The 24,545-nt window shown below is 64.9% G+C and overlaps 2 protein-coding genes across 2 annotated transcripts; both read left to right on the plus strand.

Annotated features, from left to right (window-relative positions):
• Nucleotides 1-417: 417 nt before the first annotated feature.
• On the plus strand, nucleotides 418-4,775 carry LOC119086684 (basic proline-rich protein-like). Its single transcript, XM_037199237.1, has 4 exons — nucleotides 418-782; nucleotides 1,026-1,671; nucleotides 3,370-3,982; nucleotides 4,063-4,775. The coding sequence occupies exons 1-4, from the start codon at nucleotides 418-420 to the stop codon at nucleotides 4,773-4,775; spliced, it is 2,337 nt and encodes a 778-aa protein (XP_037055132.1).
• Nucleotides 4,776-15,203: 10,428 nt separating this feature from the next.
• On the plus strand, nucleotides 15,204-24,093 carry LOC114689064 (serine/threonine-protein phosphatase 2A regulatory subunit B'' subunit delta-like; the record flags this gene model as incomplete). The annotated part of the gene is given in 13 exon segments (XM_037199241.1): nucleotides 15,204-15,341; nucleotides 15,669-15,726; nucleotides 15,729-15,771; nucleotides 17,431-17,533; nucleotides 18,048-18,122; nucleotides 18,899-18,985; nucleotides 19,648-19,804; nucleotides 20,130-20,178; nucleotides 20,274-20,354; nucleotides 21,077-21,252; nucleotides 21,566-21,669; nucleotides 23,485-23,601; nucleotides 23,962-24,093. Coding segments are annotated over 13 exon segments (1,320 nt in total), but the record flags the coding sequence as incomplete, so codon positions are not given.
• Nucleotides 24,094-24,545: the final 452 nt, after the last annotated feature.

Raw genomic sequence — 24,545 nt, forward strand, 5'->3', positions numbered from 1 at the left:
TGTTGCTGGTGCTGGTACTGAGTGCCGGGTATTGAGTACTAGGTAATGAGTAATGGGTGCTGGGTTTTGGGTACTGAGCCCTGGGTACTGGGTACTGAGTCCCGGGTACTGGGTACTGGGTGCTGAGTCCTGGGTACTGGTACTGTGTGCTGAGTCCCGGGTACTGAGTACTGGGTGCTGGGTCCCGGGTACTGGGTGCTGAGTCCCGGGTTCTGGGTACTGAGTCCTGGCTACTGGGTACTGGGTGTTGAGTCCTGGGTATTGGGTACTGGGTGTTGAGTCCTGGGTATTGGGTACTGGGTGCTGAGTCCCGGGTGCTGGGTGCTGAGTCCCGGGTGCTGGGTGCTGAGTCCCGGTTTCTGCTCCTCCTCCCAGGACTGGGACTGAGCACCCAGCACCCGGCGCCCCGCCCACCCCATGGACCAGGCCCCGTCCCCAGGGCTGCCCGTCACCCCAGGCCCCGCCCCCAATGACATCACCTCCTCCACAGCAGCGACAGCCACGCCCCGAGTGCCTGCCCAGGCTCCATCCGTCACCCCAGCCCCGCCCCCAGGGCCGCCCGTCCGTCACCCCAGCCCCGCCCCCCGTCATCCCCGGTCCCGCCTATCACCCCAAGCCCCGCCCTCAGGGCCGCCCGCCCGTCACCCCCGGACCCACCCCCGCCCCACCACCCCAGCAGGAGCGATGTCAGCCGTGCAGCCCTGTCAATCACCTCCAGGCCACGCCCAGACCACGCCTCCAATGACATCACCTCCTCAGCAGGAACGCCAGCCCCGCCCCAGGCCCGCCCGCCCGTCACCCCAGGCCCCGCCCCAGGGCCGCCCGTCACCCCAGCCCCGCCCCCAGGTGACGTCACCTCCTCCACAGCAGCAAAGTTAGCAGCTCTGACCCCGCCCCCAGGCCCGCCAGTCATCTCCAGGCCCCGCCCCGGGTCGACCCCCAATGACATCACCTCCTCCACAGCAACAGCCCCGCCCATCTCCGCCAGGCCCCGCCCCTGGTTGACGTCACCTCCTCCACCACAGCAGCAATGACATCAGCTATGCCGGCCCCGCCCCCACGTTCGCCCGTCACCCCCCCTGGCCCCACCCAGGCCCCGTCCGTCACCCCAGGCCCCGCCCACAATGGCGACATCACCTCTACAGCAGCGCCTGTCGCACCCCCAGGGTAGCCCGTCTTCCTGGCTCCGCCCCCAGGGTCACCCGTCATCTTGGCCCCGCCCCCGGTGATGTCAGCCCCTCCCCAGCAGAAGCAGCGACGTCAGCAGCGCCAGCCCCGCCCCCAATGACATCATCTCCTCTACAGCAGCGCCAGCCCCGCCCCCAGGCTCACCCGTCACCTTGGCTCCGCCCCCAGGGCCGCCCGTCACCTCAGGCCCCGTCCGTCGCCCCCAGGCCCCGCCCACCCCGCACCTTTGGCCGCTGTTTCCGCCCCGGGGCTCGGACCCGGGGAACGGGGAATCCTAGGTCGGTGGGCGTGGCCGGGGGCGGGGCCCCGCGTCCACTTCCGGTCCCTTCCTCCCACATCGAGTTCGAGTGGAAAAAACAAAACAGAACAAACCCCGCGTCCGCGCGGCCCGGAAATCCGGGTTTTTTCGGGGTTCGGGGTCCGAGCGCCGCCCGCGGCCGCGGCCCGGGGTCCGAGAAAAAAACCCGGGTCCGAAAACCCCGGGTGCGAAAAAAAACCCGATTTTTTTCGGTCCGAGAGCGAAAATTAAAAAAATCCGAATTAAATTAAAAAATATTAAAAAAGAAAAAAATAAAAAAATCGGGGCCCACAATGCCCCGCGCGGGGTGAGGGGCGGGGTCGGGGAGCTCCGGGGTCCCCGCCCCCAACCCCAGCCCCCCCCCCCCACCCCGACCCCCGTAATTGGTTTTTATTGCGGCGCCGCCGTCGACGCGACTTTAATCGCGGTTGACAGCGGCGGGGGGTTGGGATGGTGCGAGTCGCGGGCGCATGAAGCCCGATTTTCCGGCCCCCGGGAGGCCCAGGACCCCGGGTTTTTTGTTTTTAAAGCCGAGGCTCGGACCCGGGGCCGGAATGAGAAAAAAATAAACCCCCAAAAAGCGCAAAGGACCCGGATGTGTCACTTTTTTTATGATGATTATTATTATGATTATCGTTATTTGTTTAATTTTTATTGTTTTTTTTTGGTTTTGTTTTTATTTTTATTGATTTTTTCCCCCCGTCTCGGACCCCGGGCCTCCCCGCCCCGCCCCCGCCGCCCGCGTAGACGCGGAATCCGATCGGGGACCCCGGGAACCACGTGACGCCGCCGCCCCCGGGGTTTAATTTATTTTTCATTAAAAATTTTTCTCCTTCAATTTTCGTCTCCGCCGCCGTCGTTGTTGTTTTTTATTGACGTTGACGTCGGCGGCGCGGGGTGGGGGTTGGGAGTTGCGGGGCTGGGGGGAAGCGACGGCCGGGGGATGCCCGCGGGGACCGGGCGGGGTCGCAAACCCGGGATCCCAGGGCCGCGGGGAGAGAAAAAATAAAATAAAAAATAAAATCAATAATAATAATAACACAATAAAAAAGTAAATTTCGCGGCGAAATCAGATAAATTTTTTTAAAATAATTCGGTTTTTTCCGGGTTTTTTTTCGTGGGTTTTGGGGCCCCGGGGTTCTCGCGTGCGCGCCGGGGGTGACGGCGACCGCCTTGGGGGCCCCGGGGTCCAAACACCCGAGTTTTTTTTGCGGATTTTTTTCTTTTTTCCCACTCGTCCGTGCCTTCAGTTTCCCCGTTTTTTTTTGTTTTTGATTCGTTTTTTTTTTGTTAAATCCGGGTTTTTTTTTCGCGGGGGGTTTGGGGTGGGGGTGGGTTGGGGGGGTGGCCCCGCTCCCGGCATGCTCCGCGGCGGCCTTGGCGGCGGCAGAATGGCGGGGGACCCCGGGGCGGCTCGGAGCCGGATTTTTATTATTTTTAAATTTAATTTTTAAATTTGATTTCATTTTGTTTTGTTTTTTTTTTTACCCTGCGGGGTGGGTGGGGGGGCGGGGGGGGGCGGGGACGCGTCTACACCGACCCCCCGACCCCGGGACGCCCGGGCCCGCCCCGCCAACCCCGCGTCTACGCGAACCCCGGAAAACAACAAAAATAAAAATAAAAAAACTCGGGTTCGAGAAAATAAATAAAAATAAATAATAAATCGGGTGCGGGCGGCGTCTACGCGGCCCCCGCGGTGCCCGGATGTGGCCGGGGGTCCGGGGTCCGGGGTCCGAGTCTCCGCCGCCGCATCTACGCCGCCCCGCGAAAAAACCGGATTTTTGTGTAAAAAACCCGCATTTTTTGGGTGAAAATCGTGGAAATTTTTGTGAAAATCCCGGATTGGTGCGGATTTTTCACGCGGTTCCGGCCCCGGGTCCGAGCCCCCCGCACCCCCGGCCCCGGGTCCGACCCCGCGGCGCCGCCGACCCCGGGCGGCCGTGAAAAACCCGGAACGCGGTGCAAAAAAAATAAGAATCGAGTCGAGTGTGAAAAATCCGGGTTACTTTTGCGGGTTTTTCACGGGTTTTTCGCACCCGCGTCCACGCGGCCCCGGGTCCGAGGCTCCGGAGGCCCCCGCCGGGAACCCGGTCACCGCGCCCGCGCCTCGGGCGGCCCCAGGGAGCGGCTTCGGGGGCGCAAAACCCGGGTTTTTGTGTGAAAAACCCGGATTTTTTGCACTTTTATGTGGATTTCACCCGGTTTCTGACCCTGGGTGCGAGCCCCGGCCCCCCTTTCCCCCCCCTCAGGCCTCCCCGACCCCCCGGTACCCTCACCTGCGCCTCCGTCGGCCCCACGGAGAGGCTTTGTGGGTGCAAAATCCAGGTTTTTGTGTAAAAAACGAGAATTTTTGCGTGAAAAAACCGGGATTTTTTGCACTTTTTTGCGCATTTCACCCCCGATCCTGGCCCCGGGTGCGAGTCCCCACCACCCGGACTCCTCCCAACGCCCCCGGTACCCGCCCCCGCGCCTCGGGCAGCCCCAGGGAGAGGCTTGGTGGGTGCAAAACCCGGGTTTTTGTGTAAAATCACGATTTTTTGGTGTGGAAAACCCCGATTTTTTGCACATTTTTGCAGATTTGGCCCCGGTTACCGAGCGCGGGTCCGAGCCCCGGCCCCCATCCCCCCCAACACCCGGTACCGTCACCCGTGCGCCTCAGGCAGCCCCAGGGAGCGACTTGGTGGCTATAAAACCCCGATTTTTGTGTAAAAAACGCAGATTTTTGCTTGAAAAACCCGGATTCTTTGCACTTTTATCCGGATTTTTTGAACTTTTATGCGGATTTTTCGCAATTTTTGGCCCGGGGTCTGAGACCCGCACCTCACGTACTCCTCCGAACCCCCCCCCCCCCCCCCGTTACCTGCACCCGCGCCTCGGGCAGACCCAGCGTGCAGCTTCATGGGTGCAAAACCCCGATTTTTGTGTAAAAAACCAATTTTTTTGCTTGAAAAACATGGATTTTTTGCACTTTTTGACCCCGGGTCCGAGCCCCCTGCACCACCTGGGCCCCGAACCCACCCCCGGGCCCCCCGTACCCGCACCCGCGCCTCCGGCAGCCCCAGGGAGCGGCTTGTGGGTGCAAAACCCAGATTTTTCGCGTAAAAAACCCAAATTTTTGCTTGAAAAACCTGGATTTTTTGCACTTTTTCGCGGATTTTACCCTGGATCCCGACCCCGGGTCCGAGTCCCCACCACCCGGACTCCTCCCAACCCCTTCGTTATCCGCCCCCGCGCCTGGGGCGGCCCCAGGGAGCGGCTTGGTGGCTGCAAAACCCGGATTTTTGTGTAAAAAACCCAAATTTTTGCTTGAAAAACCCGGGTTTTTTACACTTTTATGCGGATTATTTGCACATTTTCGCGGATTTTACCTCGGTCCCAGGCCCCGGGTCTGAGCCCCGACTCCCCGACCCCCCGGGACCCCGTTACCTGCACTTCCGTCAGTCCCAGGGAGCGACTTAGTTGGTACAAACCCCGGATTTTGTGTAAAAAACCCAGAGTTTTGCGTAAAAAACGCGGATTTTCGCGTAAAAAACCTGGATTTCTTGCACTTTTATGCAGATTTTTCGTGGATTTTTACCCCGGCCCCTGGCCCCGGGTCCGAGCTCTGACTCCCCGACCCCCCTCAGGCCTCCCCGAACCCCCGGTACCCTCACCTGCACTTCCGTCGGCCCCAGCGAGAGGCTTTCTGGCGACAAAACCCGGATTTTTGCGTAGAAAACGCGGATTTTCGCGTGAAAACTCCGGATTTTTTGCACTTTTCTCCGGATTTTTTCCGGATTTGACCCCGGGTCCGAGCCCCGACTCCCCGACCCCCCCGGACCCCGTTACCTGCACTTCCGGCAGCCCCAGCGCGCAGCTGCATGGGTGCAAAACCCAAATTTTTGCTTGAAAAACGCGAATTTTCGCGTGAAAAACCCGGATTTTTTGCAGTTTTACCCGGATTTTTTTCCGGATTTTTCCGGATCCGACCCTCACCCCCCTCCGGGCCCCCTCACCTGCACCCGCGCCTCCGGCAGCCCCAGCGCGCGGCCCAGCGCCGGCGCGCGCCCCCGTCCGGGTAGTGCGTCTCCGCGAAGAGCGCTCGAGCGCGCGCAGCTGCTCGGCCGGAAGGCGGTGCGGGGCCGGGGTCGGGTCGGGGGTCAGCGGGGTCCGGGGGCCTGCGGGGGGGCGGGGGGGGCCGGGTCAGCGCGGGAGGGTGCTGGTGCTCGGTTGCCGGGTGCTGGGTGCTCAGTGATTCGGTTGCTGGAGCTCGGTGATTCGGTGCTGGAGCTCGGTTACTCGTGCTGGTGCAGGGGCTCGTGCTGGGTGCTGGGTCGCTCGCTCGGGGCTGGGTGCTGGGGCTCGGTGCTTGGTCGGTGCTGGTGCTCGGTTGCTCGGCAGTGAGTGCTGGGTGCTCGGTGCTGGGTGCTGGGTCGCTCCGACCGGGCTGGGTGCTGGGCTCGGTTTTCGGTGCTGACGCTCGGTTGTTTTGCTGTGCTCGTCGTGCTCGCATCGTGCTGGGTGCTCGTCGGTTGCTCGCTCGGGTGCTGGTGCTCGGTCGCTCCTGAGTGCTCAGCGGTGAGTGCTGGTGCCTGGGGCTGGCCTCGGTCATTGTCGGACATCGCCAAGCGGGCAGGGTCGGTGCTGGGTGCTGAGGACTCGGTGATTGCTCCCTCAGGCCCCGGTCGGGGCTCAGCGGGCCGGGCGGGCAGAGGGACCCGAGCAACCGAGGGACAGGAGCACCCAGCCCGAGCACCGAGCGAGTACTGGACTCAGGCACGGAGTCTGGGGCGGGGGGGGGGGAAGGAAGGACCGAGCACCGAGCACCGGACTCACCGATGAGCACACAACCGAGCAACCAGCACCCACCCACCCCCGCGGCCCCGCGTTTTCTCTCCGAAACCCGACCCCGGAGCACCGAGCACCCAGCACCCACACCCCCGTCCCGGACCCCGCACTCACCGCCCCCCGCGGCCGGGCCCCGGGTCCGACCCCCCCCGGGACTTCCGGTCGGCGCCGTCGGGGGCCCCGGGTCCGAGGCCCGCGGCTTCCGGTCGGGGAAGGACCGAGTCTCGGCGAGCGGGGCCACGCCCCACCCCGGCCCAGGCCACGCCCCACCGGGGCCCACGTGACGCTGCGTGGGTGCTGAGTGCTCGGTGCTTCCGCGGTCTGGGCGCTCTGGCGCGGGCTGGGGAGTTGGGATGGTGGCGGGGCCCGCTGGGGTGGAGTGGGTGCTGAGTGCTCGGTGCTTCTGTGAGTGCTGAGTACTCGGTCGGGGTCCGGGTCCGGGGGTCGGGGTGGGGGAGGAACTGAGCACCGCCGGGACTCAGCATCGAGCACTGGGGACTCAGCACCGGGGACTTGTCAATCACCCCAGCCCTGCCCCTGTCAATCACCCACAGCCCCCGCCCCCTGTCAATCACCACAGCCCCGCCCCTGTCAATCACCCAGACCCGCCCTGTCCCCCATCAATCAACCTCTACCCAGCAGGCCCCGCCCTGACCTGTCAATCACCGCCAGGCCCCGCCACCACTTCCCACTGGCTCCGCCCTTTCCTGTCAGTCAGTTCCTGCGGGCCCGCCCACCGCAGCTGTCCATCACCCGCAGGCCCCGCCCGGCGCCCCACAACTGTCAATCACCCCCAGAGTTCCCGCCCCCTGCCTGTCCATCACCCCGCAGGCCGCGGTGGCGGAGCCTCCGGGGGCGCAGGGGCGGAGTTCACAGGCGCTGGGGCCTCAGGGTGGGCTGGGCCCGCCAGTGACTGACAGGGTGGACAGATTGGGCGGGGCCTCGAGTGTGACGGACAGGGGTGTGGGCGGGGCCTCGCTGATGACTGACAGGCGTGGGCGGAGCTACTTTTCCTCATTGACATCGCCGAGGGGCGTGGCCCGGGCTCCTCATTTGCATTTTATGTAAAATCCCCGACCCCTGCGGTTCCTGCGGCCCCGCCCCCCCGCCACACCCCGGCTGTCAATCACGTGGCGAGGGGCGGGCCGCGTCTGTCACTCAAGCCCCGAGCAGGCCCTCCCACCCGTCCAGTCAGTCACCGCTGCCCCCGGAGAAACTGAAGGAACCGGAGGCTGTGGGCGGGGCCTGGGGTGATTGACGGCTGTGGGCGGGGCCTGGGGTGATTGACGGCTTTGGCGGGGCCTGGGGGTGATTGACGGCTGAGGGCGGGGCCTGGGGGTATTGACGGTGTGGGCGGGCCTGGGGTGATTGACGGCTGTGGGCGGGGCCAGGGGGTGATTGACGGCTGAGGGCCGGGGAGGAGGACCGAGTCCAGCACCCCGGGACGGACTGAGCGACCCCCGAGCCCCGGACTCACTGAGGGCAGGAGGACCGAGCACGCAGCACCCGGCTCAGCCCAGGCTCCCCGTGTGTTGTCTCCGGACCCGGGCTGGCGGGAAGGAGGAGGACTGAGTCCAGCACCCCGGGCCCCCCACCCCGCAGTCAGCACCCACCGCGGCCCGCATGGTGGAGGAAGTTGTGGTCGCGGGAGTCAGTGCTGATGTTTGGTTGTTGTTGATCTCGCGGGGGTTTTTATTGTTTGCGGTTCATTATTATTATTATTATTATTATTATTATTATTATCATCCGGGTGCCGGGACTTTTTTTTTTTTTTTTAGTATTTATTTGTTATTATATTTATTATTTTATTGCTTATTTGTTATGTTATTTATTTGTCAATATTATTTATTTATTATAATTTGTTATTATTTATTATTTATTATTATTATTTTTTGTGGTTATTGTTTATTTGTTTTTATAGTTTTGTCATTATTTCTTATTATTATGATATTATTTATTTGTTATAATTATTTATTTGTTTGTTATGTTATTTGCCGTGTTTTTTTGCTATTGTTTACGGTTTTGTGTTGTTATTGTTATTTATGTTTTATTTACTTGTTATTATTATTATTTGTTGTTTATTATTTATTTGTTTTATTGTTTTGTTATTATTTTAATATTGTTTATTTGTTATTATTATTTATTAATTATTATTTACTATTATATTATTATTTGTTGTTATTGTTTATTTGTTGTTATTGTTTTTGTTTATTATTATTATATTATATTATTTTTATTATTTATTATTATTATTTATTATTATTATTTATTTGTTGTTAATTTATTTGTTATTATTTATTCATTATTATTTATTATTATTTACTGTTATTTATTTGTTGTTATTGTTTATTGATTATTATTATTTATTTGTTTTATTGTTTTTGTATTATTATTATTTATTATTTATTTGTTATCGTTATTTATTTGCCGTGGTCTTCGCTATTGTTGAAGTCCGAGCTGCTGTGTTGTTATTCTTACCCGAGGGCTCGACTTTGTTGTTGTTGTTTATTCTCCACGACGCCCGGGGCCCCGGTTCTGACTTTTGTCGCCGTGTCGCATATTATTATTATCACTCGTCGCTGTCGTCGTCGCTGTTGTTTTCGTTCCAGCGAACAACAAACAACATCGACGGCAGCCGTGAAGGAGTAACGGTGACCGCGAACAACAGCGACGGCGACGGAAACGACGGCAGGGGCGGGGTGTTGTCAAAACGACAACAATAATAATAATAAACAATATCGACAACAATAATAATAAACAATAAAAAAATAATAATAATAATAAACAATAAAAATAATAATAATAATTAACAATAACGACAACAATAATAATACAAACAACAAACAACAGCCGCAGCCGGAAATTAAAAACAAAAAAAAATCACCGAGTCCCCAGCACCCAGCCCAAGCACTCTCAGGACTGAGCGCCCAGTACTCGCCCCTCGGGCACCCGGGAGGTCTATGGAGTGGAGCACCCAGCACCCTGCCACACTGAGTACCCAGCACCCAGCACCCTCAGCACCCAGCACTCGATGTACTGAGCACCCAGCACCCTCAGCACTCAGCTCCTCATGGACTGAGCACCCAGCACTCGCCCCCACGTTCAGGACCCAGCATCTCGGCACCAGTTCAGCACCCAGCACCAGGACCCCCAGCGCTTGAGCACCCGTCCGCAGCACAGGGCGCAGCACTCTCATTACTGAGCACCCAGCACCTCCCCACGGAACACAGAAAAAGAGCTGTGGCGGGGGTCAGTACACAGGGTGCTGGGCGCTCAGTACTGAGTTCTGGGTGCTCAGTACACAGAGTGCTGGGTGCTCAGTACATAGGGTGCTGGGTGCTGGGTGCTGACTACTGGGAGGTGCAGCAGTGGGCGAGGCACAGCACCGGGGGGACTCAGCACAGCGCCCGAGGAGGACTCAGCACAGCACCCGCCCGTCAGCGCGTGCCCGGCAGTGGGTACGGACTTCAGAGGACGCCACTGCGCATGCGCTCCCGTGGGCGGGGGGAGGGGGGAGAAATACACCAGTGCGCATGTGCAGTGCATCTCTGGGGGGGGGAGAGACCCGAGTGCGCATGTCCGGCCGCCTGCCCGGTCGATGGCAGCGACTTCACAGAAACCTTAGTACGCATGCGCGAACGGAAGAGAGGAGAAATAAAAAATAGACGCCAGCAACGCAGCACCGCGCATGCCTGGTTCAAACCCGGTCGCTGCAGCCCCCCCTGCTTTGGTTAAAATGAAGCTGAGGGCGAGGTGATTGGCAGCTGGGGCCATGAATTGACACCCAGGGAAGCAGGGCGGGGACCCAGGCTCAACGTGTCAATCTCAGAATTAAGAAGTCCCGCCCCTAGGGTGTCAAGCTCAGAAACCGGAAGTCCCGCCCCAGGGTGTCAATCTCATAAAAAAGACTTCAGAAACAGATTGCACATGCGCGCAGTGCAGAAAAAAAACAAAAAACAAAAAAAAACCCCCAAAAACCAGGAATACGGCACTGCGCATGTCAGGTTGCTCGCCCGGTTACTGGCAGCGACTTCATTGACCATACTGCGCATGCGAGCACGGAATATTAAAAAAAAAAGGCACCAGGAATGCAGCACTGCGCATGCCCGACCGAGCGCCAGGTCCTTGGCAGCGACTTCAGCGGCGGCCATCACTAGGCATGCGCAGACGTCCTCGGGACGCCGCTCCTTCCAAGCGGTTCTGTTGGCCCGTCGCTTTGGAATGACGTTCGCCGCCCGCTTTGACGCCGATTCTGCCTCTCCTGTCGCCCCGCGATGACGCGCCCCGCCCGCACTGACGCCGTTTCTGACTCCCCGTCGCCCCGCGATGACACGTTCTGCCCGTTTCTGTGACTTCCGTCGCTCGGCGGTGACGCGCCCCGCCCGCACCGACGCCATTTCCGCTCCCCCGTCGCCCGTGATGAACGCACCCCTTGCACACGACGCCGTTTCCGTCCCCCTACGTCGCCGCCGGTGATGACGCGGCCGCGCCCGCACCGACGCCCCGCCCGCCCGCCAGGCGCCCGCCGCCGCTGCCGCCGCGCTGGCGGCGGAAAGGTGGACGAGCTCTTCCTGCTGCGCTGGCTGGGCGACCCCGGCCCGGCGCGACCTGCGCCTGGGCCTTGCGCCGTACGGGAGCGAGGGGGGCGGGACGACCGGGGGCCACGCCCACCGGGGCCGGGAGACCCCATGACTCGCCGGCACGCCACGCCGCACCGCGCCGGGACGACCCGCCGCGGGGCACGACGGGGCGGAACATCAGAGGCCACGCCCACCGCGGCCGGCCACGGCCACCGGGACCTCGCGCTGCCGCCTCTGGGGGGGCCCCCGGGGCCGGGCCCGGGGGTGACGTCACCCACAGGAACGGTTGAGTGGGGCGGGAGCCGGGGGAAGGGACACGCCCCACAGGGGAGGACACGCCCACAGGGGCGGACACGCCCACAGCAGACCACCACGCCCCAGAGCAGGAGACGCCCACAAACATTGACACGCCACCGCCAAGCCACGCCCCCAGGCCAGGGGACACTCCCACAGGACGGGGGCCACGCCCACAGGACAGGGGACCGCCCACAGGCCAGGACACGCCCACAGGCAGGGACACGCCCACACACGCGGGACACGCCCAAACACGCGGGACACGCCCACAGGACGGGGGACACGCCCACAAACACGGGGACACGGCCCACAGGACGGGGGACACGCCCACACACGGGGATACGCCCACAGGCCAGGGGACACGCCCACAACACGCGGGACACGCCCAACAGGACGGGGCCACGCCCACAGGACGGGGGACACGCCCCCACACAGGCTCTCACTATGCGTGTGATTGACAGCCTCAGGGGTGGGGCCCGGTGAACGGAACCTCTGGGGGCGGGGCCTGGCTGTGCGTGTGATTGATGAACCTCCGGGGGGCGGGGCCTGGCTCTCTCTCTCATAGCCCCGCCCATGATTTTCCCCGACTCAAGCCCCGCCCCCTCCCTCCATCATGACCCAGGAGGCCCCGCCCCTCCTTCCATCATGACGCCAGGAGGCCCCGCCTCTCCTCCTCATCATGACCCAGACCCTGCCCCTTTGTCCATCATCATGACCCAGGCCCCTTCCTTCCTTCCGTCATGAACCAGGAGGCCCTCCCCCTTTGTCCATCATCATGACCCAGGCCCCGCGTCATCTGACCCAGACCCGCCCCTATCTGTCCATCAGACCCAGACCCCGCCCCCTCCCTCCCTCATCATGACCCAGGCCCCGCCCCCTCCCTCATATGACGCAGGCTCACCTACCCAGGCCCCTCACCCCGCAGGACCCGTCCATCACATAGGCCCGCCCCTCCTCGAGGCCCCGCCCCTCCCGCAGGCCCGCCCCTCCCTCCCTCATCATGATCTAGGCCCGCACCTCGCAGGCCATGCCCTCTCCCTCATCATGACCAGGCCCCGCCCCAGCTGCAGGCCACGCCCCTCCCTCCATCTTCATGATCTAGGCGCCCGCCCCTCCCCGCAGGCCCCGCACCTCCCCGCAGGGGGCCCAGCCCGCCCCTCCCCAGGCCCGCCCCTACCCCAGGTCCTTCTCTACTCCCAGGTCCTTCTCTACCCCAGGCCCCGCCCCTACCCCAGGCCCCGCCCCTACCCCAGGGTCCTTCTCTACCAGGTCCTTCTCTAGGTCCTTCTCAAGGTCTTCTCTACCCAGGTCCTTCTCTACCCCAGGTCCTTTCTCTACCCAGGTTACCCCAGTCCTTCTCTACCCCAGGCCCGCCCTACCAGGCCCGCCCCTACCCAGGCCTTCTCTACCCAGGTCCTTCTCTACCCCAGGTCCTTCTCTCCCAGGTCCTTCTCTACCCCAGGTCCGCCTACCCCAGGCCCCCTACCAGGCCCCCCCCTACCCCAGGTCCTTCTCTACCCCAGGTCCTTCTCTACCCAGGCCCCGCCTTCTCTACCCAGGCCCCGCCCCTACCCCAGGTCCTTCTTACCCCAGGCCTCGCCACCCCAGGTCCTTCTCTACCCAGGTCCTTCTCTACCCAGGTCCTTTCTCTAACCCCGCCCACCAGTCCTTCTCTACCCCAGGTCCTTCTCTACCCCAGGTCCTTCTCTACCCCAGGTCCTTCTCTACCCCAGCCCCTAACCCCAGTCCTTCTCTACCCCAGGTCCTTCTCTACCCCAGGTCCTTCTCTACCCCAGGTCCTTCTCTACCCCAGGTCCTTCTCTACCCCAGGTCCTTCTCTACCCCAGGTCCTTCTCTACCCCAGGTCCTTCTCTACCCCAGGCCCCGCCCCTACCCCAGGTCCTTCTCTACCCCAGGTCCTTCTCTACCCCAGGTCCCTCCAGGTCCTCCTACCCCAGGTCCTTCTCTAACCCCAGGTCCTTCTCTACCCCCAGTCCTTCTCTACCCCAGGTCCTTCTCTAGGTCCTTCTCTACCCCAGGTCCTTCTCTACCCCAGGTCCTTCTCTACCCCAGGTCCTTCTCTACCCCAGGTCCTTCTCTACCCCAGGCCCCCCCCCTACCCCAGGTCCTTCTCTACCCCAGGTCCTTCTCTACCCCAGGTCCTTCTCTACCCCAGGTCCTTCTCTACCCCAGGTCCTTCTCTACCCCCAGGTCCTTCTTCTACCCAGGTCCTTCTCTACCCCAGGTCCTTCTCTACCCCAGGTCCTTCTCTACCCCAGGTCCTTCTCTACCCCAGGTCCTTCTCTACCCCAGGTCCTTCTCTACCTACCAGGTCCTCTCTACCCCAGGTCCTTCTCTACCCCAGGTTCCTTCTCTACCCCAGGTCCTTCTCTACCCCAGGTCCTTCTCTACCCAGGCCCGCCCTACCACCCAGGTCCTTCTCTACCCCAGTCCTTCTCTACCTCCAGGTCCTTCTCTACCCCAGGTCCTTCTCTACCCCAGGTCCTTCTCTACCCCAGGTCCTTCTCTACCCCAGGTCCTTCTCTACCCCAGGTCCTTCTCTACCCGCAGGTCCTTCTCTAACCCCAGGTCCTTCTCTACCCACAGGTCCTTCTCTACCCCCAGGTCCTTCTCTACCCCAAGGTCCTTCTCTACCCCAGGTCCTTCTCTACCCCAGGTCCTTCTCTACCCCAGGTCTTCTCTACCCCAGGCCTCCTCCCTACCCCAGGCCTCCCCCCGCCCCTACCCCCAGGTCCTTCCTAACCCCAGGTCCTTCTCTACCCCAGGTCCTTCTCTACCCCAGGGCCCCGCCCCTACCCCAGGTCCTTCTCTAACCCCAGGCCCCGCCCCTACCCCAGGCCCCCCCCTACCCCAGGTCCTTCTCTACCCCAGGTCCTTCTCTACCCCAGGCCCCGCCCCTACCCCAGGTCCTTCTCTACCCCAGGTCCTTCTCTACCCCAGGCCCCGCCCCTACCCCAGGCCCCGCCCCTACCCCAGGTCCTTCTCTACCCCAGGTCCCCGCCTTCTCTACCCAGGTCCTTCTCTACCCCAGGTCCTCTCCTCTACCCCAGGTCCTTCTCTAACCCCAGGTCCTTCTCTACCCCAGGTCCTTCTCTACCCCAGGTCCTTCTCTACCCCAGGTCCTTCTCTACCCCAGGTCCTTCTCTAGTTCCCCAGGTCCTTCTCTAACCGCCAGGTCCTTCTCTACCCCAGGTCCTTCTCGTACCCCAGGTCCTTCTCTACCCAGGTCCTTCTCTACCCCCAGGTCCCGCTCCCTACCCCAGGCCCCGCCCCTACCCCAGGTCCTTCTCTACCCCAGGTCCTTTCTCTACCCCAGGTCCTCCTAGCTCTCTACCCCAGGCCCCGCCCCTACCCCAGGTCCTTCTCTACCCCAGGTCCTTCTCTACCCCAGTCCTTCTCTACCCCAGGTCCTTCTCTACCCCAGGCCCGTCCCCTACCCCAGGTCCTTCTCTACCCCAGGTCCCCTCCTCTACCCCAGCCCCGCCCCTACCCCAGGTCCTTCTCTACCCCAGGTCCTTCTCTACCCCAGGTCCTTCTCACCCCCCAGGCCCCCCCCCTACCTCCAGGTCCTTCTCTACCCCAGGTCCTTCTCTACCCCAGGTCCTTCTCTACCCCCAGGCCCCGCCCCTACCCCAGGCTCCGCTTCTCTACCCCAGGCCCCGCCCCTACCCCAGGTCCTTCTCTACCCCAGGTCCTTCTCTACCCCAGGTCCTTCTCTACCCCAGGCCCCGCGCCCTACCCCTCCTTCTCTCCCAGGTCCTTCTCTACCCAGGCCTCCCTACCTCTCTCTACCCCCCCTCACCCAGGTCTTCCTCAGCCCCGCCAGGTCCTTCTCTACCCCAGGCCCCGCCCCTACCCCAGGTCCTTCTCTACCCCAGCCCCCCCCCCCCCCCTACCCCCAGGCCCCGCCCCTCTCACAGCCCCGCCCCTCTGTCTCCGCCCACAGGTCCAGGCCCCGCCCCCGCCATCGCTGACTCCGCCCCCGCCCCCGCCCCCATCCCCGCCTTCTTCTCCCCCGGGGCCGCCCCCCGCCCGCCCGGGACCTGGAGGCCGCCATGGCCACCGTGGAGGCCGCGTTCGCCCGGCTGCCCCGGCGGGGGGCGGGGCCGGGGGACATGGGTGAGGTCGCCAAGGTGGGTCGGGGGGTCACGGGGTCACGGGGTCAGGGGGTGGGGCTGGGGGCGGGCCGGGGACATGGGCGCCGTGGCCAAGGTGGGTCAGGGGTCGGGGGTCAAGGGTCAGTGGGTGGGGCTGTGGGTGGGTTAGGGACTCGGGGGCGGGGTCTGGAATGAGGGTCGGGGTCAGGGGTCACGCCCCTTTCCTGACTGACTCCGCCCTCTTTTCTGACCCCGCCCCTTTGCTGACAACCACGCCCCCTTCCTCTGGCTCCTCCCCTCCGTGCTGACTCCGCCCCTCGTCCCTGCTGACCCCGCCCCCTCCCTCCCCGGCCCCGCCCCCAGGCCTGCGGCCTGCCCCTCTACTGGAAGGGCCCCCTGTTCCACGCCGCGGGCGGCCATCGCGGGGCGCCGTCTCCGCCCGCGACTTCCTGGGCCTGTGGAGGAAGTGAGTGCGTGGGGCAGGGGTGGGGGGTGGCGGGGAAGAAAGTGTGGGCGGAAGTGAAGCCGGAAGTGAGGGCGGAAGTGAGAAAGACAGGAAGTGTGGGCGCAAGTCAGCGGAAGTCGGGACAGGAAGTGAGGGCAGGAAGTGAGAATAGGAAATGGGGGCGGGAAGTGAGAGTAGGAAATGGCAGTGGGAGGTAAGTGAGGCAGGAAGTGTGGGGTGGAAGTGGAGGATGCCAGTGGGCGCAGGAAGTGTTGCCAGGAAGTGGAGGTGGAAAGTGAGTGAGGGCGGAAGTGAGGGTAGGAAATGGGGGCAGGAAGTGAGTGTGGCAGGAAGTGTGGGGGTGGATATTTGGACGGAAGTGATGGCGGAAGTGTGAGTGAAAGTGGGGGCGGAAGTGTGGGCGGAAGTTAGCAAAACTGGGGGCAGGAAATGGAGGCTGGAAGTGAGGCAGGAAGTGTGTGTGGAAGTTTGGTCAGAAGTGAGTAAGGGTGGAAGTGAGGGCGGAAGTCGGGACAGGAAGTTTGTAAGAAAGTAAGCGTAGGCGGAAGTGAGTGTGGGTGGAAGTGGAGGCTGGAAGTGTGGGCGGAAATGTGGGCGGAAGTGGAGGGAGTAAGTGAAGGCAGGAAGTGTTGCCAGGAAGTGGAGGCGGGAAGCGAGTGGGGCCAAAGTGAGGGCGGAATTGGGGCCAGGAAGTGTGTCCGGAAGTGAGAGTGGGTGGAAGTGGAGGGTGGAAGTGTGGGGGGGAAAGTGGAGGCCGGAAGTAACGGCGGAAGTGGAGGGTGGAAGCGACAGCAGGAAGTTTTGCCAGGAAGTGAGGGCAGAAATGTGGGCGGAAGTTAGCCTAAGTGGGGGCAGGAAGTGAGGGCAGAACTGGGAGCAGGAAGTGTGTACGGAAGTGAGCGTAGGCAGACGTGAGACTGCAAGTGGGGGCAGGAAATGGAGGCCGGAAGTGAGTGAGGCAGGAAGTGGAGGGTGGAAGTGGGCGCAGGAAGTGTTGCCAGGAAGTGGAGGCGGGAGGTGAGTGAGGACGGAAGTGAGAGCAGAAGTGAGGGCGGAGGTGAGGACGGAAGTGAGAGCAGAAGTGAGGGCGGAGGTGAGGACGGAAGTGAGAGGGGAAGTGGAGGACGGAATGAGGGCGGCAATTAGGGAGGAAGTGTGGGTGGAAGTGGGGCGGGAAGTGGATGCCAGAGGTAAGGATGGAAGTGATACCAGGAAGTAGAGGCCCGAAGTGAGCGCAGGAAGTGAAGACGGAAGTCAGGGCGGAAGTGAGAGCGGAAATGTGGGCAAAATGGAGTTGAAGTGAGGGCAGGAAGTGAGGGCGGCCAAAGTGAGCGTGGGGGTGAGAGGGGAAGTGGAGGCCGGGAGCGTGTGGGGGGGAAGTAGAGGCCGGAAGTGAGGGCAGGAAGTGAGGGCAGGAAGTGTGGTAGGAAGTGTGGATAGAAGTGAGGGAGGAAGTGAGGGTGGAAGTGAGGGCGGAAGTGAGGGCGGAAATGAGGGAGGAAGTGAGGGCGGAAGTGAGGGCGGAGCTGGCCCGTGTCGTCTCCTCCCCCACCCCGCCCATCACCGGAAGCCCCGCCCCTCCCTGGAAGTCCCGCCCCTCACCGGAAGCCCCGCCCCTCACCGGCAGCCCCGCCCCCTCTCCCCCCGCCCTCCCCCCAGGGTCCTGCTCTCCTGCCACGACGAGGCCTCCAAGTTGGTGCAGCTGCTGGGGTCGCCGGGCCGCGCGGGGCTGGGGCCCGAGGACTTCCGGCCCCTGCTGGAGGTCGGGGGGCGGGGTCAGGGGCTGGGGGCGGGGTCAGGGGCGGGGCCTGGGGCCGGGGGCGGGGTCAGGGCCGGGGGGCGGGGTCAGGGGCGGGGGCGGGGCCTGTGTCGGGGGCGGGTCAGGGACCGGGGGGCGGGGCCTGGGGGTAGGGGCGTTCCCCTGGGCGGGCCCGGGGTCAGGGGAGGGCTGGGGCCCGAGGACTTCTGGCCCCTGCTGGAGGTCGGGGCGCGGGGCCTGGGGCTGGGGGCGGGGTCAGGGGCTGGGGGCGGGGCTGGGGCCCGAGAACTTCCGGCCCCTGCTGGAGGTCAGGGGGGCGGGGCCTGGGGCGGGGCCTGTGCTTAGCTCCGCCCCTCACTTCCTGTCAATCCTGCGGCCCCTCCTCTGACCCCCTGACCCCTGACCCCGTGACCCCCGACCCCCAGGACGTGGTGGCCTCGCACCCCGGGCTCTCGTGCCTGACCCCGCCCCTCCCCTGACACCCTGACCTCCTGACCCCCGACCCCTGACCCCCCAGGACGTGGTGGCCTCGCACCCCGGGCTCTCGATCCTGAAGGAGGCGCCCGAGGTCCAGTCGCGCTACGTCGCCGCGGTGAGGGGCGGGGCCTGGGGCGGGGGGGGGAAGTGGGGACACGCCCACGGGGAAGACCCGCCCACTCCCTAAGACCCCGCCCATACCCCAGGCCACGCCCACACCTGGTAAAACATTTGGGGGCCATCATGGCTCAGCGTGACGGGCGGGCGGGGACTCGCCCACCCTGGAGGGTCACGCCCACTTTCTTAGACCACGCCCACATCTCTTGTCCCCGCCCACACCCAAGGCCACGCCCCCTCCTGATTCCCCGCCCTGACCCGACCGACTCCCCTGGGCCCCGCGCCCTCACCCCCATGTGACCCCCGTGTGACCCCCGTGTGACCCCACCGTGACCCCCTGTGACCCCTGTGACCCCCGTGTGACCCCCGTGTGACCCCCCCGTGACCCCCTCACCCCCGTGTGACCCCCCCGTGACCCCCTGTGATTCCCCTGTGACCCCCCGTGACCCCCATGACCCCTGTAACCCCCTGTGACCCCCCGTGACCCCCGTGACTCCCCCGTGACCCCCCCGCGAACCCCTGTGACCCCCGTGACCCCCGTGACCCCCGTGTGACCCCCGTGACCCCCCCGTGACCCCCCGTGACCTCCGTGACCCCCAGTGACCCCCTGTGACCCCCTGTCACCCCTCGTGGCCCCCTCACCCCCGTGTGACCCCCACCGTGACCCCCGTGACCCCCCATGACCCCCGTGACCCCCGTGTGACCCCCGTGTGATCCCCCCGTGACCCCGTGACCCCCCCCGTGACCCCCGTGACCCCCCCCGCGCCCCCGCAGGTCACCCAGCGCATCTTCTACACCGTGAACCGGTCCTGGTCGGGGCGGATCTCGTGCGCGGAGCTGAGGCGGAGCCGCTTCCTGCAGGTGGGGGCGGGGCCTGGGGGTCGGGGGCGTGGCCTGGAGTCGTGGGCGAGGTCAGGTAGCGTGGCCTGGGGGTCAGGGGCGTGGCCGGGGGTCAGGGGCGGGGCCTGGGGTATAGAGGGCGTGGCCTCGGGTAAAAAGGGCGGGGCCTGGGGCGGGGGGCGGGGCCGGGGTCAGGGGGCGGGGCCTGGGGGCGGGGGGCGGGGCCTGGGGTCAGGGGGTGGGGCCTCGGGAGGCGGGGGCGGGGCCTGGGGTATAGAGGATGTGGCCTTGGGTAAAAAGGGCGGGGCCTGGGTCGGGGGTCGGGGCCTGGGGATCAGGGGGGCGGGGCCTAGGGTCGGGGGCGGGGCCTGGGGTCGGGGGTCGGGGCCTGGGGTCCGGGGGCGGGTCCTGGGGTCAGGGGGCGGGGCCTGGGGTCAGGGTGGGTCCTGGGGTCAGGGGGCGGGGCCTGGGGTCAGGGTCGGGGCCTGGGTCAGGGTCGGGGCCTGAGGTCAGGGGGCGTAGCCCAACCTGGCCCGGATGACCGAGTTCTTCTCCTACGAGCACTGCCCCGGCCCCGCCCTTTTTCCCTGGGCCACGCCCTCTGTACCCCAGGCCACGCCCCCGGCCGTGTGGCCCCCCCCGAGGTGTGACCCCGCCCCCTGACCCCCCCGTGACCCCCCCAGGCCCTGGCCCGGCTGGAGGCGGAGCCCGACCTGGCCCGGATGACCGAGTTCTTCTCCTACGAGCACTTCTGCGTCATCGACTCCAAGTTCCGGGAGCTCGACCTCGACGGCGACCTTTTGATTGACGCGGACGACCTGGGGCGCTACGGCGACGGCGGTGAGGGCGGGGCCTGGGGAGGGGAGGGGGCGGGGCCTGGGGTGACCTCGACGGCGACCTCCTGATCGACGCGGGCGACCTGGGGCGCTACGGCGACGGCGGTGAGGGCGGGGCCCGGGGAGAGGGGAGGGGGCGGGGCCTGTGGGGAGGGGCAGGGCCTGGGCTCCTGTGGGCGGGGCTGGGCTCCCGTGGGCGTGGCCTGGGCTCCTGTGGGCGTGGCTGGGCTCCTGTGGGCGGGGCCTGGGCTCCTGTGGGCGTGGCCTAGGCTCCTGTGGGCGTGGCCTGGGCCCCCAGCCGCCAACCCCTCCCCCTACCCCCCCGGCAGCCATTTCCTCCAGGATGATTGACAGGATCTTCTCGGGCGCCGTGATGCGGTGAGTGGGGCGGGGCCCGTGGGCGGGGCGTGTCCGGTGGGCGTGTCCTCCCCTGCCCCGTCACTCACGGCTTCCCCCCCCCCCGGGGGTCGCAGGTCCCCGCCGGGCGGGCCGATGAGCTACGCGGACTTCGTGTGGTTCCTGCTGTCGGAGGAGGACAAGACCACGCCCACCAGGTGCGGGGGGGGGTGGGGGGCGGGGCCTGTGTGCAGGTGGGCGGGGCCTGCGCGTGGGGTGGGCGTGGCCTGCGCACAGGGTGGGCGTGGCCTGTGGGGAGAACTGAATATGCAAATGCGCTCATTAGCATATGCAAATGCGCCTGTCGTCCTGGCGCATAAGGAGGCCTGGTGGGGTCCATTAGCATAAAATTAGCATATTCATCAGGGGCGGGGCTGTGGGGAAAGTGGGCGGGGCTGTGAACGGGGCGGGGCCACGGCCGCCGAGACCGAGAACCATGGCAGTGGGCAGGGCCGTGGGAAAAAGGGCGTGGCCCTGGGAAAAAGGGCGTGGCCCTGGGAAAAAGGGCGTGGCCCTGGGAAAAAGGGCGTGGCCCTGGGAAAAAGGGCGTGGCCCTGGGAAAAAGGGCGTGGCCCTGGGAAAAAGGGCGTGGCCCGGGGAAAAAGGGCGGGGCCATTTTTCCCTTCTGTGCCGTGGGTGGGCGTGGCCTGCCCGGGTCCCCGCCCCACCTCCTTCCCATGACCCCGCCCCCACGCGGGGTTGGGCGGGGCCAGTGTCCGTGACCCCCGTGACCCCATGACCCCCGACCCCCAGCGCCGAGTACTGGTTCCGCTGCATGGACCTGCAGGGCCGCGGCGCCCTGGCGGGGTGGCGGGGCCTGTGCCCGTGACCCCCGTGACCCCCGTGACCCCCGTGACCCCCGACCCCCGACCCCCCGCAGTGCCGAGTACTGGTTCCGCTGCATGGACCTGCAGGGCCGCGGCGCCCTCGCGGGGCCCGAGCTCGAGTTCTTCCACGCGGAGCAGGCGCGGCGCCTGGCGGCCCGGGGCCTGGAGCCCATGACCCCGCGGGACTGCGTGTGCTGGGCGCTCGACCTGGTGCGGCCGCGCACGCCCGGTGAGTGTGGGGGGGTTCGCGGGGGGGTCACGGAGTCACGGGGTCACGGGTGAGCGTGCAGGGTCAGGGGTGAGTGTGCGGGGTCAGGGGTGAGCGTGTGGGGTCATGGGTGAGCGTCTGACCCCGTGACCCCGTCCTGACCCCTGTGACCCCGTCCTAACCCCCGTGACCCCATCCTTACCCTGTGACCCCAGGCTGACACCTCTGACCCCATCCTGACTCCTATGACCCTGTTCTGACCCCCGTGACCCCCGTGGCCCCGTCCTGACCTTCCGTGATCCTCCGTGACCCCCTGTGACCCCCGACCCCGCAGGCCGCATCACCCTCGGCGACCTCAAGCGCTCCGGCATGGCCGCCGTCTTCTTCGACGCCTTCTTCAGCCTGGAGAAGTTCCTGGCGCGCGAGGCCACGCCCACGGTGGGTGTGGCCTGAGGGGACCCCGCCCATCGCTCCTGGGCTCCGCCCACAACCCTGGGGCCCCGCCCACTGCGCCCCGGCCCCGCCCACTCCATTTCCTGTCTGTCATCTCCCTCTGTGTCTCTGATCTGTGTGTGGGGTGGGTGGGCGTGGCCTCTAGGGTGGGTGTGGCCTGGCTGACCACGCCCACAACCCCGGGGCCCCGCCCACTCCCGCCCCGGCCCTGCCGACCCCATTTTCTGTCCATCATCTCCCAATGTGTCTCTGATCTGTGTGTGGGGTGGGTGGGTGGGCGTGGCCTCTAGGGTGGGTGGGGCTTCTGGGGGACCCCGCCCATCGCTCCGGGGCCCCGCCCACACCGCCCCGGCCCACCCACTCCTGCCCCGGCCCCACCCACTCCATTTCCTGTCCGTCATCTCTCTCTGTGTCTCTGGTCTGTGTGTGAGGTGGGTGGGCGTGGCCTCTCGGGTGGGTGTGGCCTCGGTGACCCCGCCCATAATCCCGGGGCCACACCCACCTCGCCCCGGCCCCGCCCACGCCCGCCTAGGCCCCGCCCACACATCACGTGTCATTTTCCCTATGTCAAGTGTGTCTGGGGGTGGGCGTGGCTTCCTGGGTGGGTGTGGCCTGTGGAGGGACCCCGCCCATCACCACGGGACCCCGCCCCTAACCCTGGGTCCCCGCCCACATCCGCCCCAGCCACACCCACTCCATTTCCTGCCCATCATCTCTCTCTGTGTCTCTGGTCTGTGTGTGGGGTGGGTGGGCGTGGCCTCCGGGGTGGGTGTGGCCTGAAGGGGACCTGCCCATCGCCCTTCGCCCCGGGGCCCCGCCCACCCATCACCGGCCCCGCCCACACCCGCCCAGGCCCCGCCCACACATCACATGTCAATCTTTCTAGGTTTGTAAAGTGTATCGGGTTGGGCGTGGCCTCCTGAGTGGGTGTGGCCTGTGGGGACCCTGCCCATCGCCCTGGGGCCCCGCCCACTACCCCAGAGCCCCGCCCGCCCCGCCCCGGCCCCGCCCACACCTCCATCCCATGTCCGACATCTCCCTGTGCTTCAGTGAGCTGTGTCCCTGGGCGTGGGCGTGGCCGCCGGGGTGGGTGTGGCCTCCTGGGTGTGTGTGTTCTCCGAGGACCCCGCCCATCACCACTAGGCTCCGCCCATCCTCCCCGAGGCCCCGCCCAGTCATCTTGTGTTCATCATCACAGTGTGTCTCTGTCAGTGAATGGTGTCGTGGGGGGTGGGCGTGGCTTCTGGGGTGGGCGTGGCCTGCGGGGACCCCGCCCCTCACCACTAGGCCCCGCCCACCGGTCCTGGGCCCCGCCCACATCACCAAGCTGAGAACTGAATATGCAAACGTGCTCATTAGCATATACAAATGGGCCCTTCGCCCTGTGCTGGGCCTGCTCATCCGTCATTTGCATAATGAGGCCTGGTGGGGGCCATTAGCATAAAATTAGCATATTCCTCAGGGGGCGGGACTGTGGGGAGAGGGGCGGGACTGTGAATGGGGCCACAGCCACTGAGACTGAGAACCATGGTAATGGGCGTGGCCTTGGGAAAAAGGGCGGGGCCACGGTGACCACCCCCGCAGCGGCCCCGCCCACCAACCATTTTCTCTTCTGTGCCGTGGGTGGGCGTGGCCTGCCCCGGGTCCCCGCCCATCGTCTTACCCCTGACCCCGCCCTCCCCTGAACCCACCCCTGTCCACTGACACCACCCTCCCCTGACCCCAAGGCCCTGATCCCTCCTGGCCCCGCCCCTGACACCCCCCTCCATGGCCCCAGCCTGACCCGCCCCCTTCTCCCAGGCCCCGGATGACCCCGCCACCCCTCACCCTGGGCGGCATTCGCGCCGCGGAGTTCGAGTTCCTGGCGGCCGAGGAGGCGGAGGCGGCGGGGGAGCCATGGGGGGACGAGGAGGAGGGGTGAGTCGGGGTCGGGGGCGGGGCTGGGGTCACAGGGGTCAGAGGTGGGTCCTAGGTCCAACAAGGGGTCAGTCGGGGTTGGGGGGCGGGGCCGGTGTTCACGGGTTTCACAGGGTGGTCAGGGGGTGGGGCCTGTGGGGACGACGACGGGTGAGTAGGGGTCGGGGTCGGGGTGGAGGGTCAGGGGGCGGGGCTTGGGGGTCACGGGGCCCCTGGGGTGACGGTGACCGTGACGGGTGGGTCAGGGGGCGGGACTTCCTGTTCTCCCGATCTCTGCCGAGTTTGGTGCGCAGCGAGGGGGGCGGGGTTTGGCGGCCTGGCCCCGCCCCCGTCTGACCCCGCCCCCGCCCCCGCCCCTAGGCCGGACCCCGCCCGCGCCCCCGCCGACCCTGGCCGGACCCCGGAGTGGGGGCACCGCCGACTTCTTCCTGTGCGACAGTGACGACAGCGACAGCGAGAGCGACAGCGACGTGGGTGACCTCTGACCTGTGACCCCGGGGTCCGCGGGGACCCAGACGCCCCGCCCCGCCCCGGACGCCCATGTGCACACGCGTGTGTCCATCATGGCCGCTGCCACCCCCTCCCACCTTTGTATTTTTGAATAAAGTTTCTGAGGTTTTCACCCTGGCCCCTGCGCCGTCTCGGGGTCGCGCGTGAGGTCACGGGGTCGCTAGGTCCCGCCCCTTCTGTCCCCTTCCCCGCTGCTCCGCCCCTCTACGTGTAGCTCCACCCCGTGATTCGGGTCTCAGCCAGGGTGGCCGTGGCCCCGCCCTTTTTCCCACAGCCACGCCCACTCCCCCCATAGCCCTGCCCTTTCCCCAGCCTGATCCTGATGAATACGCAAATTTATGCTAATGACCGAGGCGGAGCCCCAGCAACGGAGGATGGGCTCATTTGCATATGATAACGAGCGCATTTGCATATTAAAACGCCCAGGCCCCTGC

The sequence above is a fragment of the Peromyscus leucopus genome, chromosome X, assembly GCF_004664715.2.
Source record: "Peromyscus leucopus breed LL Stock chromosome X, UCI_PerLeu_2.1, whole genome shotgun sequence".
NCBI classification, from domain to species: domain Eukaryota; kingdom Metazoa; phylum Chordata; class Mammalia; order Rodentia; family Cricetidae; genus Peromyscus; species Peromyscus leucopus.